Source organism: Eulemur rufifrons, chromosome 10 (assembly GCF_041146395.1).
Source record: "Eulemur rufifrons isolate Redbay chromosome 10, OSU_ERuf_1, whole genome shotgun sequence".
NCBI lineage: Eukaryota > Metazoa > Chordata > Mammalia > Primates > Lemuridae > Eulemur > Eulemur rufifrons.
Window position 1 is genome coordinate 6,214,089 of NC_090992.1, and position 22,590 is coordinate 6,236,678.

A 22,590-nucleotide genomic window follows, 5' to 3' on the forward strand; every position below is an offset into this window, starting at 1 on the left:
CGTTTCTTCCTCCTCACAGTCAAGTGGCAGCTGCATCATCCTTGGACTCATGGGGACCCAAAGTCACTTTTAAAGAACCTGAAAAATAAATGCATAATGAGGAAGGGTGAACTTAGGAGTGGTGGGATGGAGAAGAGGGAAAAAGAGCCTGGGTCTTTGAGAGTATCTCCTTTCTGGCTAAGGAACTAAGGACTGACAGGAGGAGGAGGAGGGGGAAGGTGAGTTTGGGGAAGTAAGGAAGGAGACAGAACAAAGCACCTTCTCTGCTGAGAGGCCTCCTTTGCTGTTATTCATGTTGATGTTCTTCATGGAGATGAGGGTGATGCTGTCTTTCTCTCCATTGGCTGTGGAGCAGCTGGGGGAGTTGAGGAGTCTGGGTTAGAGAGGAGGACGGGAGGGCAATGGGAAGTCAGGGAACTGTAGGGTTCTTGAACCTTGGACTTTTGTTTGACAAATCTGTATTTTGGTGGTGGGCCATAATGAAATGAGAGTGTGCTTTGAGGTCCAAAAGACTTGTATTTAAATTTACTTGGTTAAACTACTTACTACTTGTTTGATCCTGAACAAGTTACAACCTTTCTTAAGCCTCAGTTTTTTTAATGTATAAAGTGAAGTAATATATACCTGAAGAACTGCTGTAAGAATTTGAGATGATATTACAAAGTATAAATTATTCTGCTTGGCACATAGCGGGTATTCAATAAGTGGTTCCTAAGCTTAAAGGGAATGGCTTCTTAAATTAGAATCTGAATTCCTACACTTTTCATGAAGGAGTTATCGAGGCTTAGCCCTGGGGCTGAAGAGTTTCAGTCCATCTCCTGTCACCTGAATGTTTTCTTTCGGGTCTGCCTCTATCTGCCCACTCCTAGCCCCAGTCTCAGTGGCGGCTGTTAGGATAGTGTGCGTGAGTGTGGTGTGTGGTGTATGTGTGGTATGTATTGTGTGTGTGGTATGGTGTGTGGTGTGTGTGTGATGTGTGTGATATGTATGTATTGTATTGTGTGGTGTGGTGTGTGTGTGGTGTGTGTGTGTGTGGTGTATGCTGGGGTGTATGTGTATGGTGTGTGTGTGTGGTATATGTTGGGGTGTATGTGTATGGTGTGTGTGGTGTGTGTGTGTGGTGTGTATGGTGTATGGGGGGGTATGTGTGGTGCAGGGGGGTGTGGTAAAAGTGTGGAGTGTGTGTGTGTTCTATGTGGTGTGTGTGTATGGTGTATGTTGGGGTGTATGTGTATGGTGTGTGTGGTGTATGTGTGTGGTGTATGTTGGGGGGGTGTGTGGTATATGTGGGGCTTGTGTGTGGTGTGTTGGGTATGTGGTGTGGGGGGTATGTGTGGTGTGGGGTGCGTGTGGTATATGTGCGTGGGGGGGGCGTGTGTTTGTGGTGTGGGGTGTGTGTTGGGATGCGTGTGTGCTGTGGGGTATGTGTGTGTAGGAGGCAGGACGCGTCGGCTCCCTCCTGGAGTATGGGAGCAGGGGGTCAGCTAGAAGTTTCCTCCCTTAGGCTTCTGACAGTCTTACCTTTCAGACAGCCCGGAACTCCCTGGTTTCTGGGGATCTGTAAAAACCGAAGGCACAGATTGGGGGTCACATGCTGTAACTCAGAAGCCCAGCCTTCCCCTCAAAGCCCACCCAAGGGGACCCTCCCAACTCATGGAGTGGTGCTTGTTCCATTCCTTCCCTCAGCTCCAGGCTGGGTGTCACCTTGGGCTCTCGCCCTGGGTGCTCAGCACAGAGGAGCAAACGGGGGCCCTGAGGGTCACGGTAGGTACCTTCAGACTCCTTGCTCTTCCGACACTTAAACCTTAGACTGACCACACTGACTAGGACGATCACCACAACCACCAGGATGACAATGAAGCTGATAACACCTGAACAGGGAAAAGGATGAGGTGAAAGGAGGCAGAGGAGGGGACGAAGCGGGCAGCCAGAGTTCAGAATTCCCTTCCCAGTTGTCCTGTATAGGCAGGCTCCGGGAGCAAAGTGAATTCCACTTCGCTGCTGAACAAATGAGCCCTCAGCCTCCTGCCCGTGGCCAAGGTGGGCTCCACAGCCCAGCTCCATCCCCGATGAGAACCTGGAAGAACCTCCCTCCCACCAGGGCCTTCCTCATCAGCCAGTCCCTCCTAGAACAAATAGGTGAGATTTGAACTTGTGGTTCCAGACCCAGAGTCCAGGTCAAGTCCAGGGGTCAGGTCCCCTCCCATGCCCCACCTCTCCTCCCTCTCTCACCGAATGCAGCCACAGTGAGCACCGTCTCTGAGGTGGGGCTGGGCAAGACGGTCAAGTCTTCCCTTGCGCTCAGGCTTGTGCTGGCTGAATCAGGAGTAACATTTTGAGACGCGTCTAAAATGGAGTGGGGTTAAGTGCATCAGGGAAGAGGACCCACACAGCCACCTAGAGACAGCTGGCTTCCCTCCCACTTCCCCCAGGTAAAAGACCGCAGAGAGAGCTCACGCCCTACAAAAAAGACTTCCTCCCTGCCACTCCAACCAGATCCCGCGAGGATGGAGGTCAGAACTGCGGTGATGTGCAGTCATGTGAATAGCATTGCTGGTTGCTCGTGTTACTGGTTCCTGAGGACTCCAGAAGGTTCAGGATGTTTCCCTCATCGTGCTCTTCCCACCACCCCTTGGGGCCCAGAGGAAAGGGATTTATGCTGCAGAGATAGGAAGCCAGACTGGGCAAGGCAGAGCCGTCTGTGTTTTGTCAAGGGTTGAGGTGGGAGGAGAGAAGGGTACAGGAGGCTGATGCTCAGGCGCCCATCCACACTGCCAGTGAAGGGGCACAGGTTTCTGGCCCCCTTAAAAGTGCTAAAAGTTTCTTCCCTCCATGACTCACTGTACTTCAGGCCTGGTTGCTGTTCCATTTCCTTATCTTTCCTCATACTCCCACCCAAATAAGTCTGAGGGTGTAAAAAACCCCAGAGCCAAGGGATGAGATGACAGAAAGGGTCACAGACACCTCCCCTCAGCTCCTCTTCCTTGTGAACACAGACAGAACATACCTCCACTTGCGCTGCCGCCACTGCCCCCGGCGCTGCCACCGCCGCTGCTGCTGCTGCTGCTGCTGCTTGGGGCACCTGTGCCTGCACCGTGAGACAGCATGGCCAAGATGGCGGCTCCGCCCCTCCCCAGCTCGTCTCCCATGCTGCTGGGTCAAGGCCAACCTGCCCTGAGAAGAGTCCAGCTCTTTCCCAGCATTTTCTGCCTCCTTTCCCTTCACTTTGGGGTCTTCCTCTCTAACTATGCCTTCCTCAGTCCCAAGTCCAGGCTCCTTTTACCTTCACTGTGACCAGGCCCAAGTCCCTCTCTATACTCCCCACCGTGCCTCTCTCATTCTTCCCCAAACCATGGTGCTGCTGATGTGGATCCTGATTGTGGGACAGCACCTGGGCCTCCTGAAGAGGGGAAGAAGGAACCCACCCGGACATAACCCAGAATCCTTCCCCACCCACCCCCAGCCTGCCCTGGCACTCACCAAGTCCTGATGTGTGTTTCTGTGGCTGCACCTGAGTTGGGCCCTGCGAGAACTTGGAGTAACCATCTGCGGTGCTTGAGCTCAGTGTTACAGGTTTGCTCACTCCCATGGTGGCCAGTGGGGACTTCTTTGGAGCAGCTGGAATCAGGAAGCACATGGGGGTCTGCTCAGGGCCTCTGCCAGCACGTGCACAGGGAGGGCTCTTCAGTCCAAAATCTTCCTTTTCTTTACTGCTTTCAATTCCAGAAGGGGCCATTCTCTCGTTCACCTCTGGGCCTTTACCTGTGCAGTGCCCTTCTCTGCCTGGAGACGCCCTGCCACCATCCCCTCCGCCTTTGCCTGCACACCCAAGTCCTTCTGGCTTCAGCTCCAGAGGCCGCTCACTCTGGGACTGGCCGCTCAAGTCTGAAGTGCCTGACGCTGCTCTGGGCTCCCCACTACCTGCTTGTGCCCATCACAGGCCACCTCCCCTGCTTTGTAATTGTCACTGTGAGGTTCTGTTCCCTTATCTGTTCCCCTACTAGTTTATATTGTCCTTTAGAGCACAAACTGTCTAGCTCCTCACTGGGCCCTCCCTAGATGGCATTTGTAGTCTGAATGGCACAGGACCTGGGGTACCGGTGCTGGGCAGAGGGTGTGGGCTGTTAGGCTCTGAGGAAGGGATGTGTCCTGTAAGGACAGAGGCAGATAGGGATTGGAGGCGGGGCAGGTTGGTGACATCACACTCCCTCGCCCATCCAAGAACCCTTGGGCTTCAAGCAGGTCTGAATGACTGGGTGTGGGGCAGGAGAGAGGAGACCAGCTCCTCGGCAACCACACTTACCTGTATTTCGAGAAGTTGGCTCTGTGGTCAGGCGTAGACTGCTGAAGGCTCCTGCAACAGATCATAAGAGGTTGAGGTTGATGCTGTTCCCCCTCTTTGTCCCTATATCTGGTGAGTCTGTCTCCCTACCCGACTTCCCACCCTCAACCATTCATCTCTTTCAAGACATGTTAGACTGGGCCAGGCTGAAAAAAGTCCCTGGATGAGCTCAGCCTTGGATGAGCTCCTGAGAGCTCTGGCCCCAACCCCAATCACCTGAGCTTAGTGCTAAACTGACATAGAGCTCCTCTCACCCTTCCTAAGCTCCCAGGCCTACATGCTGGGGTAGACCCTGTGTGTTTGCTCTTACCCTGAGAGCTAGAGGTCTGGGTTGTTGTGGGCTGTGAGTTGTGGCCTGCAAGAGAAAGCAAAACACATAGACTAGCGTGGTAAGTCTCCCGCCCAGCACAGAACCCACAGAGGAAGCCTGGCCTTTGGCTTTCTGAGCCTCCCATGTGGGAAGGCAGACATGCTCGGCAGAGGGCTAAAGGAGGTGGGCTCTAGTGCACAGTGCTGGCTTCCTCTGAGACCGTGGCTCGATAGCACCATCACCACCACCTCATGGTTCAGAGTCCCAGAGTCTTTTCCTGTCTCTTCAATCCGACATGGGCATTATACCAACCTGACACAAGGTCAGGAGAAGGTTATTTTAAATAGCAACATGTCCAAGGACAGAGGACTGGTTGCATTTAGACAAGGACCTGGGACTCCAGGTCTCTAGGCTAATGTTTACCCTAAGCTGCCGCGGGACCATTCATTTCCCCTGGGAAGACTGTCATCCTGGAGACGCCCCAAGGGAAGGGGATGGGAAGATGAGAAGGTGAATGAGACGGGGCAGGAATTAGGGCTTGTATCTGGGCTATCGCTCTGCCCCCCATCCCGCTGGAGGTAGGAGCCTGCACAGGAAGCCAGTTCTGAGGCATACGTAGGAGGCAGGGAAGCTCTAGAACGAGGAACCCGTTACAGGCAGAGGTTACTTTAGGAAACGGTTGTTATTGGCCAAACCCGGAGAGGAGTCAGTTACCAGGAGTCCCTAGTCAGAGGCTTCGTTAGCTTCTTTGTATGTACGTGTGTGTCTGTGGGGCTCTATGCAGATGTGTGTGTGTGCGTGTGTGGGCGTGGGTGTGCACGCGCATGCGCGCGCACTTATGTGCCTCCGTGTGTGTCCCGCTGTGTGTGTGGGACCTGAAAGGTCAGGTTGTGTTTGCTCATTTTCCACAGTGAAATCATTCTTGAAACCTGTGAACAATGTGAAAGGAAAACAACGTGGGGAAATGGAGCCACCCATCTGGGTTCCCGTCCCTCTGCTCCGGCTGGGACTGCAGCCCCCGGCCCGGCCCTCCTGCTCCCTTGGCCTCTCATCATCAGGGAAGCACCAAGCCCAGGCCTGGATGGACAGAGGCCGCTAGGTGCCAGGGGCCCGCCCCAGCCTGTGGCAGCCTGCTGGTCTGTTTATTTTCCTTAAGCCACTGCCTTCCTCCATGGGGCTATCACTTGGATTAGTGTAGAATTAATTGTTTCCAAGGCCAACCTTGACCAAACCCTGGGCCATGCTTTTCAAGGTTACCATTTCTGAGAGCCCCATTCCCTTGTTGGGTGGGGGGTTAAGAAGGGAGTTAAAACTTGTAGGAAGCTCAGTCTAAAGAACCCTTTCTAGCTGGGGATCACCCTGGGAGAGTCCTTTGAATCCAGGGCATGTCCTGAAAACATCTATTGGTTATTGATCGAGCTTATCTAATGTATCATCTAAATGCTATAAGGGTATAACTTAGTTTTTGGTGGGAAGGCCCAATGCACCATCCTCCTGCATTTATGTAGAAAGAAAACTATTTAGTGGCTTGGGAGGAGTTCCAAAGTCACAAGCTTCAAGTCCCAGTTGCCTGCTCTCTCTTTGACTCTTGCTCCTCCCCTTGTCACCAACAAAGATTCCTCTGTGAGCAGGGGAGGGATTTAGGGAGCATCTGTGCCGCAGGCCGGGGGCCTCTGACCAGATGCCCAGAGCACTCTGGCCACAGCAGTTTCTGATTTCCTGGTCTCCCCTCCCTAGTCCCTACCTGCTTTATTCCCTTCCAGTCTATCTCTACCCCACCCCCAGTTTCCTCAAGAGCCTAGTTTAGTAGTTAAAATCATGGATTTGAGAGTCTGACAGGCTTGAGTTCAAGTCCTAGCTCTGTCACTGACTGTCTGACCTGGGCCTCAGTTTTTTCTACTTTAAAATGCAAGTGATATCAGTACCTCACAAGTTGTGAGGAAAAGAAAATGCATATAAAGCACTTAACACAGTGCCTGACAGATAAATCTGTCCCTGCTCAACATATGCTAGACACTTTGATTTTTGCCCCCTTCTCTCAAATCCTCCAAGTCTCACGTCCGCCCTGGCTCTGTGTACCCGCGGTCGAGCCCCTGCGTGGGCCTGAACGTGCTCGGAAGGATCCTCAGTCCACCAAAGTGGAGGAGGCACTAGACGCTCTGCGCCGTCAGGCCAAGAGGTTAGGAGACCCAGGGAGGGACAGTGGCTGAGGAAGCGTTTATACAGGCACTGGAGAGCCCTGGCACTTGCCTGGGAGAGGACAGTGGGTAGGCAAGCTGGGAGCAGTCTAGGCCTGTGCAAATGCCACCTCACCGGCCTCCCCTGCCGTTTCCACAGCAGCCTAGTCCCCCAGCCCCAGCCCCACAGACTCTGTCCTGGGAGGGAGGGGGAATGGGGGCAATTAGAGTTTTACCGCCAGCCCACGGGCTTTTAGAGAAATGCCTGACCTGTCTGAGAGGCAGAAGGTTCTGGTTCTCAGGCCCTCTTGCCCACCTCCAGGAAAGGGCCACCGCCCTGCCCATCCAAGCACGCTTGCACTCTGCTGTTTGAGCACAGAGGATTTGTGGAGGTTGAGGTGGGGGCGGGGGGGGCGACCGAAGGGAAGTTGCTGCCCTGTGAGTCAGAATGTCCTGGACTTCTCATGATTCCCAGCAACTGCTCCCTAATTAGAGGACCCCAGATGAGCTGCTTCAGGACTCATCAGAGCCCTGTCTGAGAGGTGTTGTTTCTGAGTAATCTCCTCTGGAGGTCATCTCACCTAGCTGCCTGGGTGAGAATGGTAATTCTCCTTGGTAAATAGTTCTCTGTGTCTAACCTGAGTCCTCTTGCTGTGATTTGAGCTTAAAGTCAACATTTGGAATTCCCAGGTGTTTACTCCTCATATGAAAGAAGAAAAAAGATCACCTGTAAAGCTCAAGGTGCAGACAATTCATGTTAGAACAGTCAGTAGAGTGACCATGGTTAGCCCTGCCCCCAGACCACACGGTGAGGCTCAACGTGACAGCCACGGGCTTCTTGGGCCTGCGCACACCTAGAAGAAGCTTCCTGGCCTCAGTCGCACACCAAGACAGCGCTTCCCACAACTCAGGGGGCCAGGCTCTGTGGGGGCCCCAGTTCACCCTGGACAATTGCCCACAAAAGGGTTTAACCATATCACTATTCTACCCCTGCCTGGTAATAGCACCCTCAATCCCACTGGTCCCCTTCACGGAAAGGCTCTGGAATTTCCTTCGTGCACAGCCCCCGATGGAGAGCATGTGTGTCCGGAAGGACTGACCAGGGACCAGGCATCCAAGACTGCCAGCCATGGAGAGGAACCACTGAAGCAAAGTGGCAGGCGCGTCTTACCTCGGAGCAGGAGGAAGCCCAGGATGGCCCAGCACAGCTGCGTGGCTCCTACGGTCCCCATGTCAGCTGGGTATGTGGCGGGCAGGCAGCAGCTCAGTGGAGGCTCTGTCCATAGTGGAAAAGAGAGAGGGAGTGCTGGGGCGGGGTGGGGGTGGGGGCTGGCTCTCCAGGAGCTTCCTGTCAAAGAATAGAAGGAAACAGATTGGGACTAGCTCCAGGGGCCCTGCTCAGCCCGGCAGCCCAAATGAGGATGTGAGGCTGCAGCAGCAGTGACCACAACTACGTGCCAGGGCTCTGTGTGGCCTGTGCATGATGACCAGTGATGGTGACCTGGCCCGATCCCCATTCTCCTCTCCAAAGAGGGGTCATCAGTTTCTACCATGCACCACCTGGGCGCTTTCCTGGAGTCTAACTCCATCCCGCCCCATGCTGCCTCCGACCTGCTTCTCCTGAAGCTCAGCCCACCAGCTGCCCATGCCCTGTACACTCTGAATTCTCCACATTCCTCTCCCTCCTCGGGGCTCCCAGTGCAGATGGGGCTCCCGGCATCTCTAGGGAGGCCCTACAAACATTATTGTGATTCTTAGTGGGAAAAAGGAGTGGGCCTCATTCCAAGCTTCCTTCCCTCTGCCCCCCATTGGGGTTAGGTGTCCCCTGTGCTGGGCAGCACCCTGTCCCCAGCATCCATGCAGCACTTACACTGCAGGCCGGCATTGTCACTTTCTAGTACCCCTACGACCTTGCACACTGCCTGCCATAGAGCCGGTCTCCAGCATATATTTATTGAACTAAACGCAAAAGATTTAAGAACAGAGGAATATTACACACCATCCTACCTCCTTAATATTAATTATATCATTGTTTTGGATTTCCTTCCTGTCTATACGCCTTCCAGTCTATGAAAATATGCGCATACATATAGAAGCATTTATAGGGCTGGTCTCCTTTTCTCCTTCTTTATTTTTAATAAATATTTTAGTTTGAAGCAGTCACAAACTTATAGAAGTTGGGAGTACGTTACACAGAACTTTTTTCCCCTGAACCAGTTGAGAGTAAATTGCTGGCAGGATGCCCCTGAATAGTGTAGTGTGTATTTCCTACAAATGAGGACACTCTTCTACATAATCACAATGCAGCCATCAAAATTAGGAAATTGACATTAATATATTAATACTGTATAATCTTTGGATCCTATTCCAGTTTTGACACTTGTCCCAGCAATGTCCTTTACAGCAAAAGGATCCTGTCCAGAATTATTCATTGCGTATCTCTTTAGTCTCCTTCGATCTGGAGTAGTTCAGTCTTTCCTTGACTTTCCTTAACACTTTTGAATGTTACAGTCCAGTTATTTTATAGACTGTCCCTCACTTTGGGTTTATCTGTGTTTCCTCACAATTAGATTTAGGTCATTCATCTTTGGCAGGAATGTCATGGAGGCAGTGCCATGTCCCTCTCTTTGCACTCTATCAAATGATGCATGGTTTTTTGTTTTGGGGTTTTTTTGTTTTTTTGTTTGTTTTGAGACAGAGTTTTGCTATGTTGCCCAAGCTGGCCTCAAACCTCTGAGCTTACGTGAGCCTCCAGCCTCAGCCTCCCAAGTAACCGGGACTACAGGCGAGTGTCACCATGCCCAGTGTGCATGATTTTGATTTGTTCCATTACTGAGGATATTCACTTTCATCCCTCACTTAAGGTGGTGTCTGCCAGGGTTATTAGTTTCCTGTGGCTACTGTAACAAATTACCACAAAGTGGTGGCTTAAAACAACACAAATTTATTCTCTCACAGCTCTAGAGGCCGGGAGTTGAAATCAAGGTGTCATCGGCGCCACACTCCTTCCGAAGGCTCTGGGGAGATTCTGTTCTTCGCCTCCTCCTTGGCTTGTAGCCGAAGAGCTTCAGTCTGTGCCTCCATCTTCACCTCACCTTCTCCTCTGTGTCTTCTCTTCTGTGTGTCCCTTACAAGGACACTTGTCCTCAAATTTAGGGCCCGCCTGGATAATCTAAGATGATCTCCTCATCACAAGATCATTAACTACGTCTGTAAAGACTCTTTTTCCAAATCAGGTAACATTCACAGGTTCTGGGGATTAAGATAGGGAAATATCTTTTTGGGGCCCACCAGCTAGCTGACTACAGCCAGCTTTCTTCACGCTAAAGTGACACTTTTCCCTTTTGTAATTAATAGGGATTTTTGTGGGGAGATACTTTTTATATGTGTATGGACTCATGTATTCCTGTTTTATTCAGTGGAGTATAGAACAATATTATTTTGAGGCTCACATTGTCCCCATTTTAGCCACTGGGAACCCCTTTAAGCAGGCTTCTGTGTCCCTATGACATGTCTCCATCATTTTTTAAGCACTTCCTCACTTTCCGGCATAATGAGATGTTTCAGGTTCATCGTGTGCTTTGCTGGCCTCAGCCCTGGAATCAGCTATTTCTCTAAGAAGACTTCATTCCTTTTAGTAGCCAGCGGTATTTAGAAACTGAGATCTGGGGGGGTAGGTGTGCTCATGTAGCAAACTATTAAAAGAAGACAGAGCTAGTGGCCGGACCATAGAGATTTATTTTATATATATATATGTATATATATATAAAATAGAGTATATTATAATCTACAGTTTCCAGTGTGTTTGAGATATTGTATTTAAAAAGAAAAGATCAAAGGACGGTAACTGCAGGAAATTGGTTGAGGTGGGGAGTCAACATGTCTTGGTGGGGGGCTGGCCTGGCTTCTGGGATCTGGTGGAGGCGGGCTGGGCAGGCAGACCTAGGCTCCTGAAGCGGACAGGGGGTATGAAAGGAGGTGCCAAGCACGAAGACTAAGGTGCCACCAGAGCTAAGCCAAGATGTTCCCGGAAGGAAGCACAATGCAGGAAGCAGCGGTGCGGGTGTGTGCACAGGGTGTGTGCCCTGGGAGCCCCACAGACGTGGCAGCTCTGAGTGGGGGCCAAGCCCTCCTTTACCTGGCTGGCTGCCAGTCCCAAGGAAGCAGTGCACTGTCTCGCTGTCGCGGACAGCACACCAGGTAGACTGTTGGCTCACCCCTTCCTGCCAGAGCAGCCTGACTCCCACAGGGCCTTTCCCCTGCCTGAGCTTCCTTTTCTCCTCTGTGCAGCTGGCGCTGCTTCCTCACCCCTGCCTTGGGAGCTCTGTGGCCGCGGCCCCCAAAGACCTCATACCCACAAGATGGGGGTGGGTATTGGGCTTCCCACAAGCAAAGGGACAGTGTGGGGGATGGACGGTCGGTCAGCAGTGAGACTGAGGGACTGAAGGAAATGGGTTTGTCCCGGGTAGGCTTTCCTGGGCTCCAGCATGTCCTTGCCTACCCACAGGGAGGGCCAGGCTGAAGGCACAGGGTTAAAGGGAGGGGCTCCAGGACAGTCCGTCTGGGAGGAGGGGAAGCTAGGGAGAAAAAGTTTCTTGAGCCTGTGGTGACCTCACCAACCCTGGGGTTTACAGTTTTGAGGTTTGCTACCTTCACAGCAATCCCCCCACCTTCTCCCAGCACCTGGCAGGCTGGAGACAGACAGAGTAGGGACCATGACCCCCAGCTTTTGGTAGAAGAACCCGTGGGCCCTGACAAAGGTAGGTTGGCACAGGGTCCCCTCGATCCGTCCTGGACAGAGCCAGGAGTCCACACTGAGCACTCCCTTTCCTCCAAGCCCCCTGAACCTGACTCTGACACTCGGGAGGGTGTAGTCATAGAGTGAGGCAAACCCCCTGCCTGGGGATTCATGTCTCATCTTCCTCTCCCCCGCCCCAGGGTGCCACCTTTCTGCCTGCCACGTGAGTCGTGAGTCAGGAGTAAGGGTGATTAAGATGCTAGCCAATGACTCCCTTTTTCTGGCACTTTAAGAAGCAGCTGCTCACTGCCCACTGCCTAGGATGTGGGACAGTAGCCCATAGCGTGCTAAGATTCCTGACTCAGGACACAGTATCTTTTTAGGAATTTTGCTAGAGACCTGGGAAGGGGAGACAGTGGGAGGGGACTTCAGAGGCCAAACTCTATAGGCCCGACTGTAACGAACCTTCCCCCACTGTCCCTTTCTGAATGACTCTGTCTCCCTATCTCTGTCTCTGTCTCTATATTTCTGTCTGTCTTTATCTGTCTTTTTCTTTCCTTTTTCATCTTTCGATCTTTCTCTCTGTATCCCCCTTTGTCTTTTTCCTTCATTCTCTCAGTTGCTGTATGTGGTCTACCTCTGTGTTTCTCTGCCTTTCCCTGTCCCTCTCTCTCTCCATGTCTTGACTCTGTCTCTGTCTCTCCCTCAGTTTCCTTTGGGTGTCCGTCTTTCTCTATTTTGGTCTTTTTCTGTGTGTGTGCATCCATGTCACTTTTTCTCTCTGCCACTCCCCTCCCAGGCTGGTCCCACACCTGGCCTTCTCCAGCTGTGAACAGCTGTTCAGGGCAGGAGCCCCAGAGGCAGCTCCCGGAGGCACTGGGTGGGGCTTGGGAACCCCCTCTAGGGATGGGCTTCCCCTGCTCACTGTCCTGTCACTGTTTTTGTCCTGCTGGCAGTCTGCGTGGTGGCAGTCCGCTCTGGACCAAGGCTGCACCAGGGCCGTGTCACTCTTCCTGCAGAGCCAGGGGCCCTGAAGCCAGAGGGCAGCGTCTGCCTCATCCACTGGCAGGGGCTGGGCCCCCAAGATGGGCATGAAGAAGACCACTGGGGACCTCTTGTCTCTGGCTCCTGCCCTGCATCAGATGGGCCCAGGCCCAGCATCAATGAAGTCACTTACCTGTAAGAGGGAGAATTTGGAAAGGTAGCCTGACACGGCTCAGAACAAGAAACTGGACAAAGAATTAGAGCAAAAGCAAATTGCACCCTGGGCATGAGAGCTTCGGAGGGCACATTGGACTCAGCTGGAGTTGCCCTCTCAGGATATTTACAGAGAAAGCCCCACCGTGGACAGGAGAAATAAAAGAACCTTGACGGCCTTGCCCAGAAATGTGCTGCTGTGGGCATTCCCAGTGCCCAAGGCCACCCTTCCAAAGTCACTACCTCTTCTTCAGGAGCCACCAGACCCCTGAACCTCCTTCTCCAAGTCCCCGCTCCCTCCTGGCACCTCTAATCTCCTTCCCTTTCTGTGTAAAGTGAATCCAGCTTGGGAGATTCCACTCCTACGCCACCCGCAAGCGGGAACATCAGAGGCCCCGCCGAGAGGCCTCGCCTTCATGACCCCCAGGTCCTCTGAAGGCCAGCCAGGGAGAGTCAAGGCAAGGAACCCAGGGGCTGCCTTCTCTGAGACTCATGAGGACTCAGGGAAGGAAGGAGTATCTGTTACCCTTCACCTACTGCGGGGCAACCATTTGGCTACCAGGGTCCAGGCCCTGTTGTCAACCTCCAAAGCCCTTGTAAGCCCCAAGTACAATTTATAGTTCAAAGATTGCCTTTGAATGCTTCCCGCTGACTCTGTCTTGCCTTCCCAGATGCGATGGGAGTAGTTTGGGGGCCTTTCACTACCTCCCACTTTGTGTGTGCATAAGCCTGTTGGTACAAGCCTAGAATTTACCATAAAACATTTCCCACATCCAGAACTTTCCAACTGTGGGAAAACAGGAAAGGAAAAGGAGCTCCATGGAACTTGTTTGGGGAAGGAAGGAGTGGGGCGGGGACCACTCCTCACGGGGGGAGGAGCATGGGGCTAGTCAGTAGTGGGGGCAGGAAGGTGCAGCCAGGGACCAGAAAGACAAAGCTGGGCCTCCCAGGGCCTCTCTGGAAAGGTTCCTGTTTCCTTGGCACCTCTGAACCTCACTCGTGGGCCGTCAAGAACATGCAGACAGACATTTATGGTGTTTTTTTTTTCTTTTTATTCTTTTTTTTTTTTTTTGAGACAGGGACTTGTTCTGTTACCCTGGCTAGAGTGCAGTGGTGTCATCATAGCTCACAGCAACCTCAAATTCCTGGGCTCAAGTGATCCTCCTGCCTCAGCCTCCTGAGTAGCTGGCATTACAGGTACGTTCCACCACACCTGGCTAATTTTTGTATTTTTGTAGAGACAGGGTCTCGCTGTTGCTCAGGCTGTTCCAAACTCCTGGCCTCAAATGATCCTCCCGCTTTGGCCTCCCAAAGTGCTAGGATTACAGGCATGTGCCACCGTGCCCAACTCAGACAGATTTTTATGGAAGGACTTCTGGTGTTTTACTCTGGGGAAGTCCTGAAGACAAGTGAACCCTGGGTCCTGGCCTCAGTGAGACCCCAGCATAGTCAGGGAGGCTGGGAAATAATAGAATATGGAAAGGAACAGAGGTGGGGATTGCAGTGTGCAGAGGAAAGGCTTGCCTCCTGGGACTGGTGAGACAGAGCTATCGTGTTAATAGTTGTTCCATCTTGGGGGTCAGCTGTGTGCTGGGCACTGGGCTTATCTGTGGACCTACAGATATTATACCACTCACTCCTCACAATAGGCTTGGGAGGAGGGGCCGCTGTTATCCCCATTTTACACTTTGGGAAACTGAGGTTTATCAGGATACCCAGGCAGACAAAGGTACTAAGTGGTGGAGTCAGGATTTGAACCTGGGGCCGTCAGGCTCCGTAGCCTGAGCACCACCCTGGGGCTGGATGGGAGGGTGAAGGTCGTGTTGGAAAGGCCCTTGATTCTGGGCTGGTTTCTAGTGTAGGAGTCACTGGTGTGATGTCGGAGGATCCTCAGGCCTTGGGGGCAGAACAGCTAGGGCAGCTGGGGAGAGAGGACACTGCTCCCCCTTGACACCCGTGGCTCTGTCATCCTTAGGGGCAGCCAGCTCCTTCTGGCAAATGTGTGTCTGTGTGTGGAGCATTTCTCCACAGGGATGCTGTACTCAGAAATGCATACTGAGCATTTGTGATTTAAAAAAGCCCAACAAAGGCGGGAGGGAGGGAACAAGCCCCACCTGGTAGAACAGATGGAGCTAGCAGGGATGGGCTGCCGTCCCTCCCAGGTGGGGGCAGTTGTGTCTGCGCAGTGTCGTTGCAGCGGCTCGGTTCTAGCAGTGAAGGCGTAAGGTACGGCATGGTGGCTGGCTGTGTCATCCAGGGCCCCCCAGGTGTGTCCCATCTTCTCATACAGACTTTTCCCCCCTTATCCCTTTGCAGGCTCTCTCATCTGGGGATATTTATTCAGTGGCCCCTGCTCTTTTGAGTGGCCCCTTGCCCAGGACGCAGCTGTGAGCTCTCAGAGCATCTGTGTGCTGGCCCAGGCCAGCCGCTGGCCCCTGCTCCCCACGCCTCCCACTGGGACAAGGGCACTAAAAGGGCAGGTGGGTGGGGGTGCTGCCCAACTTTATACCTTCAGCCCAACTGGTGGACTCTGTCCCCACTGAAATGACACCCACCACGCCACTGCCCTCTTCTAGGATGAGGAGGGGTACGAGAAAACATGTACATGTAAGCAGATTTGGACATTGCAGATGAAAAATCAATCCCTTATATCAGAGTCTGGCAGGAAAAAAATGACACACTCAAATTGGGTAATGTGAGGAGTGTATTTAAAAGGGACTATTGAGCAAGGGCCGGGGATAAGGAAACCACAAGTGACAGTGAGTAGCCCAGTGGGGAACCAATACACCACTAGGTTTGAAAGGGCACGGGGAGGAAGCAATTCCAGAAACCTGGAGACAGACAGGGTTGCTGAGAGGTTGCCGGGCAGGAGAGCCACAGCATCCTTGATACTGCAGGGAGGCGACCCAGGGGAATGACTACCCCACCTCACCTCCTCCTTCCCCCGTCCCCCTGAAGGGGCTCCCCATTCACCCCCCTGAACAGAGGCCGGAGGGCAGGGGAGCCTGTTGATGCCATCCTGGGTGAGTGTCCCAGGGCAGAGGAGGTGGAGGAGGGTGGAGAGTAGGTCTGGAGGTCTCCGTGGAAGACACCTGGCACATCCCCAGGTTACCAGATGCTTAGAGTATGAAAAACTCCCACGCGCTCACAGTCCTCATAGCAACCCTGCGAGGCAGGTAGCGCAATGATCATCATCTCGGCTCACAGACTGAGGACACTGAGGCTCAGAGAGGTGAAACGACTTGCCTGAGGGGCAAAATCCCCAGTGGGAGGAGACAGCTCTGCCGGGCACCCAGCGGCTGGATAAAGCCCCCAGTCCAGAGTCTTGAAGGTGACTGGAGGCTCAGGCAAGGTGACCTGGGCCTCAGAAGATATCCGTGCGGAGAGGGAGAGGCTGTTCCATACCACTGATGAGGAGCTCAGGGTCTTGGGACAGCATGGAGGAACTGGGCACCACTGAGGTCCCCAAGGTGCCCACAGCAACCTCCTCCTTTTCCTCCTGCCGCAAGTGCTGGAGAATCTCCTGTGACAGCGAGAAGCCGCTTCCCTCTGCAGGGTGTGGGACAGGGAAGTAGAGGAGAGCGGGGTGAGGACCTGAGACATTTCCACTCTGAACACACCCGGAGGACTTGCTGGCAAGATCCGCTAACCCTTCCTACCCCTCTTCCTACACAGCCCCCAGCCACTGGGGCTAGAGTTTCATGGACTCCTCAAGCTAGAAGTGGTTTTAGAGATAATGGAATTCCACCCTCTCACTTAGAGATGATGCTCCGAGTAGGGCAGAGATCTGCCCAAGGTCACACAGCGAGGAAGTGGCAGGGCTGAGGCTGCAGCCCTGGTCTCTGGTGCCTGGCACACACTGGCCTGGGACTCTTCTGCTTCCTCTGGCATCCCTAAATGGAGGGGCCCCTAGGACCCACTTCTTCAGGCTCCACCCACGCCCTACAGCCAAAGGCCTCAGAAAGCAATCTAGTGTCTGGGGGTAGGAGAGGGACCTTTCCTAGGGGAGGAAGGGGCAGGGCTTAAATGCCAGGGCATGGTGCTGCCTTGTCTCTTTCTGACCCTCCCAGGACCCCTGACTCCCACCCTCCAGCCTGTCAACCCCTCACCCTGGTAGACAATGAGGCGGCAATTGTTCTCAGACCCCGGGACATCTGCCAGGATGTCCTCAAGTGTCCGGCAGAAGAGTTTGGCCTGCTCAAGCCGATCCTCCCGGCTAAAGCCAGCTCGACCGTCCTGTGACATGGCGAACAAGGTCTGCAAGGGGGTGGCATACTCCAACACACAGATGCCTGCCTGGAAGAGGTGAGAGAAGACCAGACTAAGTCATGGGCCAGGCAGACAGAGTCTGGACCCCAGTGCCCTGGGCTGAGGCCCCATTCCCTCGGTCTGCAAAGATGGAGTCCTGGGAGGTAGCCATCCCGATGGGGTCTCTGCTGTCTGGTCCACCTTTGCCTCTGACACCTCACTCTGAAATCAGGGTCAGGGCTGGGCTAAATTTGTCCTTCACAGATACTCATCCTAAGATCCCCAGGCAAGGCTCACAGAACCAGGCTGTCAACTACTCCGGCTGGAAATTGAGTCTGGGGGCTGGCCTTTGGGGTTCAACTCTAGCCTGGGTTCCCCTGCACCCACATGAAATCCCTCAGATATTCTCATAGCTTTCATCCAGGGCAGCTTTGTGGTTGAGAGTATGGCATACTCAAGTTGAAATCATCCATTTCCCCCATGTTTCTGAGCCTCAGTTTCCTCCTCTATAAAGTAGGGATCATAACAGTCCCACCCACAGGGTGGTGGTGAGGATTCAATGAGGTGGTCAGATGATGCACCCAGAATAGCATCTGGCATGCAGTAAGTGCTCAATAAATGTTACTTATCACTGTCATTCAGAGCTGAATCTTGTCCAGCCCAGGGACCAACTGGGGAAACAGGTTCAGAGAAGGGTGGTGAATTTTCATCAGCGCTTGGCCAGGGCCCAGGGTCCTCAGGGGCCTGACCCGTCCCCAGTGGCCCCTGCCTCCTTGCATACTCACCGGTTTCCCGTTCTCCAGAAGCTCATAGACGCTGTTGGTGTAAATCCGGCCCTTGATGCCGGCACGGTCAGTGATTTGCTGGGGCAGCATATGAAGGAAGCGAATGTTGGGGTCGGCCACACTCAGGTCATCGGGCACCCCACAATCCAGTGGGAAGAGGATGTACAGCCGCCGGCTCCCTGTGCCTCGTAGCATGTTGTTGTGGAGCTGATTGTAAGTTCTGATCCGGGACTGGAGCCCTGGAGTGGGGAAGCCCATGAAGTCATTCCCACTAACCCTATTTCTTACCCGATTCAGGACCGAGACCCAGGTCATTGGCCCCTCAGTGTGTGGGTGCAGAAGAATGGAGGGTTCAGTCCACTGTCATTGTATAGAAGGCCAGGAGGGCAGAGCATCCAGGAACCCTCCCGGCCACTCCTTCTGCCCCACCACCCTTCCCCACACTTCTTTTCCCAGATTTCTGTGTCAGCCCCACCCCTTCCCACCACAGCTTTCAGGGGTCTGAGGGATAGGCTGAGCCCCGGGAGGTGACATTCCCAGCATTCCCAGGTGCACAGAACCAGGCCTCCAGAACTATCTTCTAGCAGAACCCCTTGTGTCAATGCGAGGTAGCAATGAGATGTGGAAGAGGAGCCACAGCTTTAGCCTGCAAGTCAGAGGAATGAGATGCGTGGGCTCCACAGTGCGGTGGTCAGGGTCCAGGATCTGGACCAGACTCAGATCCTTTCTCCGCCTCTCCCTAAGTCATGTGACATAGGACAAGTTACTTGATCTCTCAGAACTGCACTTTTAAAATCTGTAAAATAGGAATGATGGCTGGGAGCTTTGGGAAGCTGAGGTGGGAGGAGTGCTTGAGGCCAGGGGTTGGAGACCAACCTGGGCAACATAGTGAGACCCTTGTCCCTACAAAAAAATTTAAAAAATTAGCTGGGCATGATGGCTTGTGCCTGTAGTCCCAGCTACTCAGGAGGCTGAGGTGAGAGAATGGCTTGAGCCCAAAAGTTCGAGGCTGCAGTAAGCTATGATTATACCACTGCACTCCAGCCTGGGCAACAGAGAAAGACCCTGTCCCTCCCCATCAAAAAAAAAAAAAGAAAAGGAAAGAGAAAGAATTCACAGGTGACCTTGGGCAGTCACTTAGTGGCTCTAAGCCCCATATTTCTTACTATAAATGAGGCATAATAATAGCATCCTTTATACCTACAAGGATGCTTTGGGAATCAAATGATTTGGTAGGCTATGAAAATGCTTTGAAAAGTATAGCAAGTTCTGGAAACACAAGAGGCTGTGTGTCTTATTGTCTGTCTTACAGGTCTGGAAATGGGAGCATAGAGGACAGCCCACCTGGCAGGATAAGCTGCAGGTACCCGATGTAGTACGACCATGCCAGCCCATGGGCCACGTTGAAGTTCCTTTTTTCACAGATTGCAGAGACCTCAGCTGGGGCCAGGCTCTGTGGACAGCAGGATGGGGCTGGGGGTCTCCGTGAAGGACACCCAGAGCCCTCCTCCTCCAGGAAGATTTCCCAATGTGCTGCCAGTTTGCTCCCTTCTCTGCCACTGCTGAACCTGCTGTTCCAGGACATTATAGGCCATACTCCAAGGACTCCAACCTTTAAACCACTCACAGTAGCGTGCTCAAAGCAGGTCACACTAGCCATAGCCTCCACTTGGCCAGACCCTCCAGCTCCCTCTGTGTCTTACCTGGAGACCCAGGAGGATGTTCAGAGCCTGTGAGAGGCCCAGGAGGGCAAGCACCCAAGTGACGGGCAGGCCAGCCTCATTCGGGAAGGAGAAGTAGACGTAACAGGACAGCAGCAGCAGGGCCCCGCAGCGGATGGGGCAGCCCAGGCAGGCCCGCACAGCCTTCCAGTAGCTGCCTTGGTACCTGCAGATGACAGCCAAGCCCCAGCCCCCAGCCCAGCTCAGCCACAGAAGTTCAGGAAGGGGCAGGGTTAGTTGTCAAGGGACAGACACATGTTGGGTGCCCAGTCACCACTGGTACTGCAGAGAGTCACCTGGAGTGGATGTGGCACAGCTCCTCGGCCAGATGGCAGACCCCATTCAAGAGTAGTCCCAGCTGCATGGAGGCCAGGTGGAGCACCAGGCACAGGAGAGTGTGTTCTGGTGGCCCTAGCATCCCAAGGACTGCCAGGCAGACACTCAGGAGGACGAGGGCTGCCGTCTGGGCCCTGCGACCTCTGGGACGTGGAATAGACGGATGCAGGCTGGAGTGAGGCATCTGTGGGCACCAAGAAATCCATGGCCACGCTCTCCTCACTTTCCTGCCCTTCTGAGACTGAGGCCCTGGCTAGGCACCTCCCACCAGTTCTCCCTTTCCCTGGGGCCCCACCATTCCCAGAGGCTGCTCTAGGAGACAGGCTGGGAATACATCATCCCAAAGCTCTTGTCCAGGAGTTTTGCTGAAAACAGAGCAGAGCCTGCACACGCATGCCTCACCAAACCCCAGTGAGGCCACAGGTGTGGCGAAGAAAGAAGGAAGCGACTATCCCAGAGCCAGACTTGCAAGGGTCTTGTGCAGCTCTACTCAACCAGGGACCCTTGGGGATCTGGGCTCCCCAGTCCCCAGAATCTGCCCCAGGGAGGACATTAGTTAGTAAAGCACAAAACTGGAGCTCAGGGAGTGGGGGCACGGCAGTCCCTGATCCTACCTTCTGCCTCCTGGACACGGGCTGCTCCTGGAAGATGACAGCGAGAGAAGGCCCTGTCCAGTGCACCGGCCAGCAGCGACCAAGGGCAGCCTCTCTGAGTGCAGAAAATGAAAATGAAAATGCAAAGTTAAAAACAACTGCTTTCTCCACAACACTCCAGCCCTGCCATCCATCTCTCCAAACCACAACTTGAGGTGCACTGGGAAGGAGGGTATTTCCTGCTTCCCCCCTCAAAGCCCCCAAGAGCCAGGCCCATCTTGGGGTTGGGGGTAAGGCTGAGAAAGGCCCCATCCCGTTGCCCCGTGCTGCCCCAAAACCGAGGATGTTTCCAAACACTCACACTCACCACAGTCACACCCTGCACACCAGGTTCCCCTCACGCCCCCATGACCGGAGACACTCTACCCAACACCTGGACAAGACTCCACACGCCAGAGGCAACACACACACCACACGCTGTTTCCCTGTCTAATTCTTTTTATTTTGATTTCCAGAAGCAGATCCTCTTTTTCTGAAGACTGTGACATCAGGAGGGAGGCGGGGAAAATGAGCAGAGTTATTTCCTGTAACGGCCTGGCTCTTCACAGGAAATGGCCACGCCTGCAGCTTCTCAGAGACGGGCCACCGGTTCCTGTCAAGAAGGCAGTTGTGCCGGACTTGGTGGCTTGCACCTGCAATCCCAGGTACTCGGGAGGATGGCTTGAGGCCAGGAGTTGGACACCAGCCTGGGCAACATCATGGGCCCCTGCTTTTAAAAAAAAAGGCAGTTGTATGGATGATAATAATAAGGTGCTTACCTTGTTCCAGACACTATGCCAAGTGTTACATATGTCATTTCGCTTAGTCCTCCCAGCCACCCTCCCAGGTAGCTGTCATTTTATCTTGGCTTTACAGATGGATGGCCCGAGGCTCAGCGAGTGAGTGAGGGTGGAGCAGGGAACCCGGTGGGCTGCTCAAAGCTCAGCTTGCAGTTAGTGATTAGCTACGGATGTGGTGAGGGCCACAAACAATGCACTCGGCTTGCTGCTCCGAGGGAAACTGGAACACCCAAGTCCACATTTCCCTGAAGGGGGCCGTTTAAGCCAGTTTAGAAGGGAGCCTGGATTTAATGGGAGGGAGTGGAAGGTGGCAGGACCACCCTTCATGCTTACAGTTTCCCCTGGGGCGGGATGGATTGGGAGACAGGGGCAGGCCTGGGGAGTGGGTTAGGGTGGCGCCTGCAGAGCAGCGGTGGTTCACTCCCTCCCAGCTCCGAGCGTCCTTGCCTAGACCGTCCCCACATCACGACCGGGCACAGGGAGACACACACATTGACAGGTACCCCTGGCCTCACAGGAGCAATGAGGCTTCCTGGAAATCCTCTGGTTTTTTGAAAATCATTTCCTAAGAATGGAGGGAGTTCCCTACCTTTCTCTCCCCTACGATTGGCTCACATAAAGATCTGGAAGGATTTATGACAAAATGCTAACATGATTACTCTGTATCATAGGAATGGGGGTGATTTTTCTTCTACTTTTCCTTTTTTGCTCATTATGTTTTCTTTCTTTTTTTTTTTTATTTCAGCATATTAAGGGGTACCAATGACAAATGTTTAGGTTACATATATTGCCTTTGCCCCACCCGAGTCAGAGCTTCAAGTGTGTCTGTCCCCCAGACCGCTCATTATGTTTTCTAGGACTTCTTTTTCCTATGCTGAACATGTATCATTTGTCTGATATTTAAGGTGTGCTGTAAAGAGAGAAAATCCCAACATTGCCGCAGTCTTGGGACCTCCTTCCACTCCCCCCGTCCTGTCTATCTCTCCTCTGCCCAGCCGGCTGCTCTGCGCCCATTTCCCTGAGTTCGAACCTGCTCTGACACAGGCCTGGCAGGTGCAGAGGGCCCTGGGGCCAGGTCATTCCTGAGAGACTGAGGTGTGGCTTGGCTGAGAGGAGTGGGAACGATGGGGGCCAGGGAGGCAGGGAGGCCAGTGGGAGCCTGGTGGGGCGGGAGCCAGTTCCTGACCTTGTCTGGCCTGTCTGGAGAGCAAGGGCCTGTGGAGTGGGCGAGCGAGCCGGCTGCTGAGGGAGCAGAGGCCCCACGGTCCGGGCCTTCCATCGCCGGCCAGGCGTTCCCCACACCT

The 22,590-nt window shown here is 53.5% G+C and overlaps 3 protein-coding genes across 6 annotated transcripts; 1 reads left to right on the plus strand and 2 right to left on the minus strand.

The window, feature by feature from the left end:
• On the minus strand, positions 1 to 8,089 carry ECSCR (endothelial cell surface expressed chemotaxis and apoptosis regulator). 2 transcript variants are annotated; one of them, XM_069484094.1, is made up of 10 exons: positions 8,001 to 8,089; positions 4,653 to 4,697; positions 4,304 to 4,354; positions 3,481 to 3,618; positions 3,008 to 3,088; positions 2,233 to 2,346; positions 1,773 to 1,871; positions 1,522 to 1,558; positions 259 to 355; positions 1 to 78 (listed from the first exon to the last, which is right to left on the minus strand). In XM_069484094.1, exons 1-10 carry the CDS (start codon positions 8,059 to 8,061, stop codon positions 70 to 72), a joined length of 732 nt encoding a protein of 243 aa, XP_069340195.1. In that variant the 5' UTR covers positions 8,062 to 8,089; the 3' UTR covers positions 1 to 69. The 2 variants fall into 2 exon arrangements, with proteins under 2 accessions (XP_069340195.1, XP_069340196.1); XM_069484095.1 differs by lacking the exon at positions 3,008 to 3,088.
• Positions 8,090 to 8,380: 291 nt separating this feature from the next.
• On the plus strand, positions 8,381 to 12,750 carry SMIM33 (small integral membrane protein 33). Its single transcript, XM_069484461.1, is given in 5 exon segments — positions 8,381 to 8,481; positions 11,510 to 11,589; positions 12,367 to 12,468; positions 12,471 to 12,494; positions 12,497 to 12,750. Coding segments are annotated over 5 exon segments (561 nt in total).
• Positions 12,751 to 16,094: 3,344 nt separating this feature from the next.
• Positions 16,095 to 20,948, minus strand: STING1 (stimulator of interferon response cGAMP interactor 1). Of its 3 annotated transcripts, none has more exons than XM_069484098.1 (8): positions 20,881 to 20,948; positions 20,469 to 20,562; positions 19,815 to 20,038; positions 19,501 to 19,684; positions 19,142 to 19,250; positions 17,798 to 18,036; positions 16,874 to 17,060; positions 16,095 to 16,313 (listed from the first exon to the last, which is right to left on the minus strand). In XM_069484098.1, the coding sequence occupies exons 3-8, from the start codon at positions 20,036 to 20,038 to the stop codon at positions 16,129 to 16,131; spliced, it is 1,128 nt and encodes a 375-aa protein (XP_069340199.1). In that variant the 5' UTR covers positions 20,469 to 20,562; positions 20,881 to 20,948; the 3' UTR covers positions 16,095 to 16,128. The 3 variants fall into 3 exon arrangements, with proteins under 3 accessions (XP_069340199.1, XP_069340200.1, XP_069340198.1); XM_069484099.1 differs by having other exon boundaries at positions 16,095 to 16,322; positions 20,815 to 20,948; XM_069484097.1 differs by lacking the exon at positions 20,881 to 20,948 and having other exon boundaries at positions 20,469 to 20,620.
• Positions 20,949 to 22,590: the final 1,642 nt, after the last annotated feature.

Coding starts and splice junctions, on each gene's coding strand:
- ECSCR (XM_069484094.1), bottom strand. CDS start 8,061: ATGGGGACCGTAGGAGCCACGCAGCTGTGCTGGGCCATCCTGGGCTTC. Junction 3,089..3,480: donor GAAACACACATCAGGACTTG/GTGAGTGCCAGG, acceptor CTCACGGTGCAG/GCACAGGTGCCCCAAGCAGC. Junction 2,347..3,007: donor TGGCGGCAGCGCAAGTGGAG/GTATGTTCTGTC, acceptor ACTCCATTTTAG/ACGCGTCTCAAAATGTTACT.
- STING1 (XM_069484099.1), bottom strand. CDS start 20,038: ATGCCTCACTCCAGCCTGCATCCGTCTATTCCACGTCCCAGAGGTCGC. Junction 17,061..17,797: donor TTCTGGAGAACGGGAAACCG/GTGAGTATGCAA, acceptor CACCTCTTCCAG/GCAGGCATCTGTGTGTTGGA. Junction 16,323..16,873: donor CCGCCTCATTGTCTACCAGG/GTGAGGGGTTGA, acceptor TCCCTGTCCCAC/ACCCTGCAGAGGGAAGCGGC.